The sequence below is a fragment of the Colobus angolensis genome, unplaced genomic scaffold (assembly GCF_000951035.1).
Source record: "Colobus angolensis palliatus isolate OR3802 unplaced genomic scaffold, Cang.pa_1.0 Scaffold126, whole genome shotgun sequence".
Classification (NCBI taxonomy): Eukaryota; Metazoa; Chordata; class Mammalia; order Primates; family Cercopithecidae; genus Colobus; species Colobus angolensis.
In genome coordinates, this window is record NW_012113808.1 from 9,003,605 (window position 1) to 9,013,293 (window position 9,689).

The window sequence follows — 9,689 nt, forward strand, 5'->3', positions numbered from 1 at the left end:
CCATCATTCTCAGCAAACTATTGCAAGAACAGAAAACCAAACACCGCATGTTCTCACTCATAGGTGGGAACTGAACAATGAGATCACTTGGACTCGGGAAGGGGAACATCACACACTGGGGCCTATCATGGGGAGGGGTGAGGGGGGAGGGATTGCATTGGGAGTTATACCTGATGTAAATGACAAGTTGATGGGTGCTGACGAGTTGATGGGTGCAGCACACCAACATGGCACAAGTATACATATGTAACAAACCTGCATGTTATGCACATGTACCCTAGAACTTAAAGTATGATAATAAATAAATAAATAAATAAATAAAGAGTTTCTTTCTTTTAGAGTAAAGCTTTAATTTTTGTTAATTCTATTTTCACCAAAATAATTATTTGAGTTGCTAGCAAGCATTTATAACAGGTCCCACAGAATTTTAGAATGTTCATTAAGTCTTTCAGCAATATTCATTAGAACTCACTCTATACCTGATGCTGCACTTGGTCTGGAATCTCTTCAGAAGATTGGTACTGATACGTAGACACTATGACATTGGACAGGCAGAATTAACAGACACTGGTACTGATAAGTAGACACTATGATAATACAGATACTGGAAAGAAGTAGACTGGTCCCAAAGACAGAGGAGCAGAGAAATAGGAGAGTGGGTGGGGATGGTGGAACAGTGAAGTGGCAAGGGACAGAGATAAACCCAGCTGGGGACAAGTTTGCCCAGTAAAAGAAGCCTTTAAAGTTCTGGATTTCTCTGCTAATACCAAATAGAATTGTTCCATGACCCATCTCTCTGCTTCTGCTGATATTTATACCTATTTCTGTAAAACTAGGATGACAGTTCTTAACTTAACAGTATTACACGAAAAGTAAAGAGATGCTATATGTCAAGTGTGTAGCACAGAACCTGGCACAACATATATACTTGAAAGGCAGGGGAAATCGTAGTTAGTACTCCTATGATAATAAAAATATCTGTAATTTAATAGAAAGGCTACATCCTAGCCTCCAGTCACTTTCAGTAAATATTGGAGCCTGTGTTAGAAATTGTCAGGATTGAACTTCTCCAACTGGACACTGAGAGGAGCCTCAGAAAGCACATATCAGAGCACAAAAGACAATACCAAGCCTCTCCTCCTTCAAAGAGTCTTCCTTTCTTGACAATTCCAAATCATACTAACTCTCCTTCCTCATGACATGTTGATATCACCATCACACATTTCACCTAACACATTCTGTCACTGAGTAGCCTCAGTGCCGGGCTGAGGGCTGTCAAGTTTTTGAAGGCAAACACTGCACCATTTCCTGCTCATCCTCCTGCCACCGTGGTGGGGATATGAACAGTCTCTTTAAACAGTGTTAAGTTGCACACATTCTGCTCTCTTCCTGCCTGCATCTGGGTAAGAGTTCTGCTGTCGTCTCCATGTCTGGGTTTTCAGTCTGCTAGTCTCTCTACAAGGTTTGAACACAGTGAAGCAGAAATGACCTGGAGAACAGCATCTCTGGATAGAAAGACCTAGCACAGGACAGAGTGAGACCGCCTCCCAAAATACAAATTTCTCAGTGTTTTTGGAAAAATACATGCAGGAGAGGCTACCCCAAAGGCCTCTGAGAAGATCTAGATTATCTTGTGAGATGCATTTATGTCCTGAGAGCAATTCAAGGTCATGCAGGGATTGCGTGAGCTATGTTAGCATCACAATAAATTTGATGTGAGTTTATGAATATCAATTACAATATTTTTAACCAAGAGATCTAATGCTATCTCCGTGTCTATTAAAATGTAATAAATATTCAAGACACTCATAATGTACACATAATATTTATAGATTGTGATTAAATTATATGTTCCAAAAGCAAAATGATATATTTCAGAGGCTCTGTAATCTAGCAACTTGGTTTTCAACTCCAGCTTCAGAATTTACCAACTGTGTGATATTTGTCTCCATGAGTCTCAGTTTCCACAGAGTAGTCATGAAAAGTAATAATAAATAACTTTTATCAAGGGCTTGCAATGTGCCAGGCATTGTGCTTAGCACTAAGCGTGCATTAATTTTTTTTTTTTTTTTTTTTTGAGACGGAGTCTTGCTCTGTTGCCCAGGCTGGAGTGCAGTGGCCGGATCTCAGCTCACTGCAAGCTCCGCCCCCCGGGTTCACGCCATTATCCTGCCTCAGCCTCCCGAGTAGCTTGCACTACAGGCGCCCGCCACCTCGCCCGGCTAGTTGCATTAATTATTTTAATTATCAAAACAATCCTATAAAATGGGCTCAAATAATGAGCTTCTCACCACGATCACCATTTTATGTATAAGGAAACTCAGATTTACAGAGGATAAGTAATTCTCCTAAGGACACACATTAATATACATATATTATCTTATTTAATTCTCAGAACAGTTCTAGGGAGGTGTGTTTTAGATGTGAAAGCTGAGGATTTGAGAGCTGAGATGACTTGAGTAAAGGTAATAGTGGGGTTAGTGGGGTTGCATTTTGAGAATTGTTCTGTCTGACTCTAAGCTTCATTAACTTTTCAATATTTCAAGATACCTCAAAGAAACACACACACACACACACACACACACACACGATATCTTAACTCTGCAGAAATCTCTTATTGATTAGGAAGATTGTGTCCTGCAGTTTCCCAGACAGAAGCAAATCCCCTCCTGGGAGGAGGGAGCTTTTGCCATCCTTACAAGAACAGCCAACAGCCATTTGTGCAGAGCTCAAGTTCCCCCAGACAATTGATTCCTAGCACTTAGGAGAGTGACCTAGATGGAAAGTTGGCAAGAATCCTAGATCTGTCATAACCCTATTCTCCCACACTCAGCCTTCTTGCCCTCAGAAGTCATCCTTATGTGGATTTGATATCTTTTTTAGATCAGCATTCACTATGGCTTTATCTAGGAACAAAAATAACATCAGCATTTCATATCACCCACAGCACTGTGGAATCAGGCTGGCTGGCTCAGGTCCTTCCTCTGCCATCTGCTAGCCATGCAAGGGCAACCTCCTCATATGAAAAACACCTGGCTTCCAATATTGTTGCCAAGATCAAACAATATTAGATTTTGAGTAACTCACGGGCATAGACTGTATGTTCTTCATCTCCATCTTCCTGGGGCCTGGCAAAGTTTGTGCTAATAAGCATTTGGTAGTGAATGAATAAACAAATGAGCATATAAATGAGGAATACTTTATAAATCATAAATCACCATGCAGATCAGGGTTAGGGCCATAGAACCTATACTTATGTAAAGTTATGGATTTCTCTCCTAATTCCAAACAGAATTGCTCCATGACCCATCTCTCCTCTTCTGCTGATATTTATATCTACTTCTGTAAAACGAGGATGACAGTTCCTAACCTGACAGCAATGTTTTTATTGTTTTTATTCAGTTTTTAATCACTTCAGTCTCATGGCCTTTATTCCTATTCTATGAGGCAAGGAGATTTCTCTAGATTGTGTGCAAGACCCCTCCAGGGCTGGGATTCCAGGATTCTGGTGTACCATGTTTGTACTGCATCCTTATATTTATTTTTTTATTTTATTTTGAAGTAATTTTATATTTACAGAATGCTTTTAAAGACAACACACAAAATTCATGTATACTCTTCACCCAGGTTCCTCTAATGTTAATTTTCATAACTCTGGAGTGTCTAGGAATGCTAAGAAATGCTAAGAAATTAACCCTGGTATAACACCAAACTCCAGAATTTGGATTTCATCAGTTGTTCCACAAATGTCAAACCAGGATAGGTTACTGTGCAGCATTTAGTCCTTATGGCTTTTGAAATAAAGAGTTTACTATTCAGTTTTTGAAACTGATCAAGACCTTAAGATTACCGAGAGAACGAATATCTGATAAAAACTTCATTCTGCGGTGGCAAAGTGTGTCAGCCACCCTCTGTGCATGCTTTAGCTATCCTTAAGAAATCTTGAAAGACCATCCTGCCTGTTGGTAAATGCAATAAATCAAGATGAGATGTGAACAATACAGTTGAAACCCCTACTATGGACTGGACACTGGAATATTGGGAATCAAAGGCATAAGCAAAATGGTTCCCCTGTGGGAAAATCTGCAGGCCTCTTTCCTGAGGGCCATCGGGACACTGGCTGGGGTTTGGACTGCTGATTTAGTCTTTCACTGCGTATGTACTGAGGGCCTGTTATGTACCAACACTCTTCTAGGCACTGGGGATACAGTGGTGAATAAGACAAAGACCCTGTGTTCATGAAGCTCGTATTTTGGTGAGGGAGACAAAACAAGAAACAAATGCCAATCAGGCAGTGACAAGGGCATTGTAGGAAACAAAGCAGGCTGAGGGAGTGGAGACAGGGAGATGCGTGGGGAGAGGAGGTGGTCTTGGAAAGCATCCCCGAGGAAGTGGGCGCTGTGAGTACTCAATACTCAGAACCATGACTCAGGATGACGGCCCTGCACTACACTGAGGCTTGGTCTTGCTTAGATTAAGGAAACAGTCCGACCGCGGAAAATGGAGTTCCCACCCAACCTATCCACCTTCAAATGTACCTCGATGCTTCCATAGCCCTGTTGCATAGATTCCTTTCTCCTCTTCTCCAGTCTGTGGCTTGTCATTGGTGAATTCATAAACTCAGCTCTAACACAAACTCCCACTCCAAAACATCTCCTTGGGATTCCTTGAAGCCCGGGGTAAAAAGCAGACGCCAATAAATGGAACACTTTTCCTCTGAACTCAGAGTGCGTCGAAAGCTGGCTTGCCCAACATAAGCCACATCAATTCCAGATTCACTAAACTTTTACTAACTGTCCATGGTGTGTTAGGCATTTGTTTTAGACTTCAACTTGCTTTAGAGTTTTCTTATACTTTATCCTACAAGTATCATAGTAACGCAAGTAACAGCTTGTGAGGTGGGAGTCACACCTTCCTTTTTCCTTCTTCCCTCCCTCCCTCCCTCCCTTCTTTCTTTCCTTCCTTCCTTCCTTCCTTCCTTCCTTCCTTCCTTCCTTCCTCCCTCCCTTCCTTCCTTCCATCCTCCCTCCCTCCCTTTATTTTCCTTTCCTTTCCTTTCCTTTCCTTTCTTTTCTTTTCTTTCCTTCTCTCTTTCTTTTCTGCCAGAATGAGGTACCAAATGCCACAGATACTAGCAGGAGCTGTGAATCCAGGTTTCCCCCATCCAAGCCCAGGGCTCCTTCCACTACACAGTAGCTCAATCTCACTAGAAAATTTTGGCTTCATTTTATTCCACACAGGACCCAGTGCCCTACAGCCTGTGCTGACCCAAGTTAGAGCAGATTCCCTGAGAACAACCTAGGCATGCCCTGGGATGGTGAGATACCACTCATGGGGACCCAGATAAGGCCTCCTGGCAGTTGTTAGTGCCAGAGACCAGCATCCACACTTCAGAAGCTGACATCTGAAGAGTTGGTTTTCAACAGAGAAACTGTGATCAATGGCAGCACCACAGACCACTCAGCTATGATGGCAGCACCTTTTAAAGATGGCACTTTGATGAGAAAGGGTTTCTTTTGAGCAGATCCTGTGTGCTATTGTCAAGCCATTTTGAGACTCCTCCCCTCTTTTAAAATAAACCTGAAAGCTAATTTACACAAGGCAGCCAAATTGCACAAAAGCATCAACAACTGTTCCCTGAGAACAGACTAAGCCTGTAGCCAATGTGAAGATGTAATTGCTCCCCAGCCCATAAGCAATTTCTTTCCTTTCAGATTTTTCACTGAGACTGGAGCCTGAACTCAAAGGCATAATCATTTTTAAAAGTGCTTCCAGGGTAATTGGTGTCAGTCCTGGGGCAGCTGGATCTTATTGTAAAGAAGCTGTTTTGCATGTTTGTGAGTTTTCAACCCTGTGATTAGTAGAGGGGGAGAAGGAGGAAACAGAGGGTGGAAGGAGGAAAGGAAACCAAAATTACTAGACACTGCACACCCAAAAATGCTGAGGAAGAGGAGGTGGAAGAGACATCTCGCCTGTCAGCTTTTCCCTCGACTCCCATGGGCCAAATAAAATCATGTTATTTCACCTTCTTCCTCTTTTGCTTTTCTTCATATAGTTTGGGAGTTCACGACAAACCAGTCACAGTTGGCAAGTTTAAAACTAAACATCATTTGGCTTCTCTCTCTAGCACGGATGAACACAGAGATCAACAGAACGCAAGAAAAAGCCAAGAGCATTTTCACGGGTGAGCCAGAGCTCTGTGGAGCCTTCAGAGATCATGCAGCCTGACTGCTTATTTTCCAAATGAGGCGGGAGCCTGGACGGCTGAGCGTCTGGGCCAAGGTCACACCACAAGTCATTAGAACCAGGATCCAGACCCAGGCCTTCTGACTCAGAGCCCAGGGCTCTTCCTCTAGGGCTTGGGGAACCATTGCTGAGTGCTGCTTGACTGTGGCTCTAAAAAGGGCTGTTAGAAAGGAGTCTCGCCCATGTGATGGTGCTCCTGAGAGGTGAGGATTGGAGGGACAGTTGTAATTAGGTCATTGCCATGCTCCACGTTAGGCAGTGGGCCTGGCTGTGAGGCGTCATGGAGACTACAATCAAGGCGAGCCAGGTCTCTGAATCAGCATCTGTCAGAAGAGGTTTCGAATAACTATATCTGCTCACCAGAGGCCATGGGGGTGGATGAGGATGGCCCATAAAAGCTGTCCAAGCAGCCTCCACAGCCCCAGTGCCCTCACCTGCTGCTGCCTGTGTGAGTCCTCTCTCCAACCCTTCTTCAGGCCGGCTGACCCCCCCCACAGTCCTAGTAACCAAGTAGGGCTTATCCCTTCGGGGCTGGTCTTCTGCTGGGGTCTTGCAGGTTCCTACCCTCTCCAGGAGGAAGAACTGTCCTGAGTCTGGTCCAGTGGCACTGGCTCTGCTGACAGAGTCAGCTGTCGGGTGGGAGCCCACGCTGTGTGGAGGCAGCAGCCTCTCAGGAGCCCATCACTGTGGCAAAGCACAAACTCTTTGAAGCAAGACTCTCTGGATCCAAACCCCAGCTTTCTAGTCGAGGAAATACCTGATCTCTAGACTGCAATTTGTCTCCTATAAATGGCATATACACTTGTTTTGGGCATTACATGAGATAATCCACGTAAAGCACTTAGTATGGAGCTTGCTCAGAGTAAGCACTCAATAAATGGTAGCTGTTGTTATTACATAGAGGCCTGCACTCTTGCCTGGTTCCTCCACCCATCGGTGTTTCTTGCTCTTGGATTTCCCATCATCACCTCTCTACTGGTTGTGTTCCCCAGGGTTCTATGCTTTTTCTTTTTTCTGTTTTTTTTTTTTTTTTTTTTTTTTTTTGAGACAGGGTCGTGCTCTGCTACCCAGTGGGGAATACAGTGGGGTGAGCATGGCTCACTGCAGCCTCGACTCTCTGGGCTCAAGTGATCCTCCTGCCTTAGCCTCCTGAGTAGCTGGGACCACAGGCTGTGTATAACTACACTGGGCTTTTTTTTTTTTTTTTTGAATCAAGATACTTTGGTCTCATGTTTCAGCTATGTTGGATTTCCTGTAGAGATGGGGTCTGGCTATGTTGCCTAGGCTGGTCTCGAACTCTCATCTCAAGTGATCCTCCCACCCCAGCCTCCCAAAGCGCTTGGGATTACAGGCGTGGGCCACCATACCTAGCCAGGCTTTATGCTTGATCCCTCCCAGCTCCACTACACTAAGTACTTGTTGCCACACATTTGGGTTGCTCTACAGATAGCACACGCAGCAGCCCTCCAGGTGGGCTTCCTCCTCCCTGGACCGCCTCCTCCATTCTCTCCTCCAAACCTCCTACAGTGCTGGCTCCATCTAGGCTGTTGTCAATAATCAGCCTAGCAGTTAATGGCTACTAGGATGAGCTCCTGACCAAGCACCTGGGCTGAGACAATCACACCCACAAAAAAGTACAAGCTCGAACAAGTTCCATGTCACTCCCTAGGGCAGAATGCAGTCAGGGGAAGACAGCACCTCTCTCTAAAACCCTTTAGTAAACTATTTTCCAGCAATAAAACCCACTTTAAATTCAGGCAGAGAGAAGGACCTCAGTACTCAGAATTGAGAGAGCACATGTAATCTAGGCAGTAGACAGCTATTTAATTTCACTTTCCTTTGCCTAAATTTCCTTGTCCCCTCTTCCCCATTCACTTGCTCTAAATCAATATTTCTCAAACCCTCTGTGCTGAGAGATCAATTGTTTATTTTTCTTGTTCCCAGACTACTGTGGGCCCATACTTTTGTAAAATGGTAAAAATAAATTGCTAAAAAAGAAAAAATGCCATTCCGATGGCATAGCAAGTTTAAATTGCTATAAAGTTTCTTCAGTTTCTGTACATATCTTTTGGTAGTCTGGTAAGCAAGCTTCTTGCAGACCTACACCAGTCCCTGGCCCAAACTGAGAGTAGGTAGAACAGCTTCTGGAAGGAACAGAGCCACAGAGGAGTCTATCTCCCTTAGACACTCCCCATCCCGGGTTTTTGTCCTGTAATGTAGTCTGCTCAGCAGCAGCCCTGCTCCACCCAGAGTATGCAGTGGTGAGGTTTGGGCTGGGATTTGCCCAAGGTTTGGTTACTGATATTCCTTGAGAGTCTAGCAGCCCCCAGGATGAGGGATATGCAGAGATGTTCCCAGACCCAGTGCAGTGCAGCCACTGGCCCTTACCATTCCATGCCAGCCCTGTTGATCTCCTCCCACCAGCACTCCGTGGGTTCCCCGAGGCTCTGTGGCGTGGGCATGCAGGCGTAGTTCCATTGTCTGTCAGAACCTTCCTTCTTGCTGAAGATGCTCCTCACGGCCACTATCACCTGCCCCTGGGGACACTGGTAGCTGAAGCCCTGCCGGTTCAGATTCACCCACCCATCATCGCTGTAGTCATGATACTGCTGGTATGGGTACCCATAATCGCCATACTGGCCCCAGGCCACAGTGACTAGGGGCAGAAGCACCCAGAGAAGACTGAGGTCCATGCTGCCTGGGATTTTGGCAAACAATGTCACTCTAAGATTGCTGGTCTGACTGTTTTATATAGCTGCTGCTGACATGTGGCTTCCAGATGTGGGTGAGAAGGATCCAACTGCAGTGTGTCATCGCTTAAGCAAAACTTTTCCATGCTGAGATGTCAGCCATAAGGACATTCAGCTTGTTTTAAGGTGGAATTCTAGGAATATACCAATAGCATGTGAGTCTAAGAAGCTCCCCGGAGAAAGAACGACTTTGTAGGTAGATTATAAAAGCCAACTGCCGTATCCCCCTATAGAAACATTCAGTTGAAAAACACTGATCAGCAGCATATTTGTTCCTCACCTTTTAGCACCTCACCCCTTTCTGTCCTACCCTACCCGCTACTAGCAAACCCCTGTATTTGTTCTCCAAACTACTCTTCCGGGACCACACAACCAGACAGTGATTTCAAAACACCGAAATCACAGACTGAAGGAACAGAGCCATCTAGATTTCTGTAAGCCTGAATGCCTGTTTTTTTTTTTTAAGTTGTCAGTCCAACATTTTTTAACCCTTGAGTATAAGCATGGATATACCAGTTTGCAGGGCTACTCTGAGAACTCATAAGTTGCATCAGGAAGTACTATAGGCCCATGGGGAGATAAGTTGGATAAAATTTCTACATTTAAGCTTCTACCATGCTGCTGAAATTGGACCCAGTCAGGTCTAGAAACTGTGCTCTGCTCTCAAAAATGTAATGGGTTTAATCTAAATAA

General features: G+C 44.4%; 1 protein-coding gene across 1 annotated transcript in view; it reads right to left on the reverse strand.

Moving 5' to 3' along the window:
- Window positions 1-8,966, reverse strand: part of DPT (dermatopontin) — a 34,246-nt gene extending 25,280 nt beyond the window's left edge. Inside the window, exon 1 of the mRNA XM_011933420.1 lies at window positions 8,635-8,966. Coding sequence (XP_011788810.1) covers window positions 8,635-8,939 — 305 coding nt within the window. The 5' untranslated portion in view covers window positions 8,940-8,966. The remainder of the gene's footprint in view (window positions 1-8,634) is intronic.
- Between the last annotated feature and the right edge of the window lie 723 nt (window positions 8,967-9,689).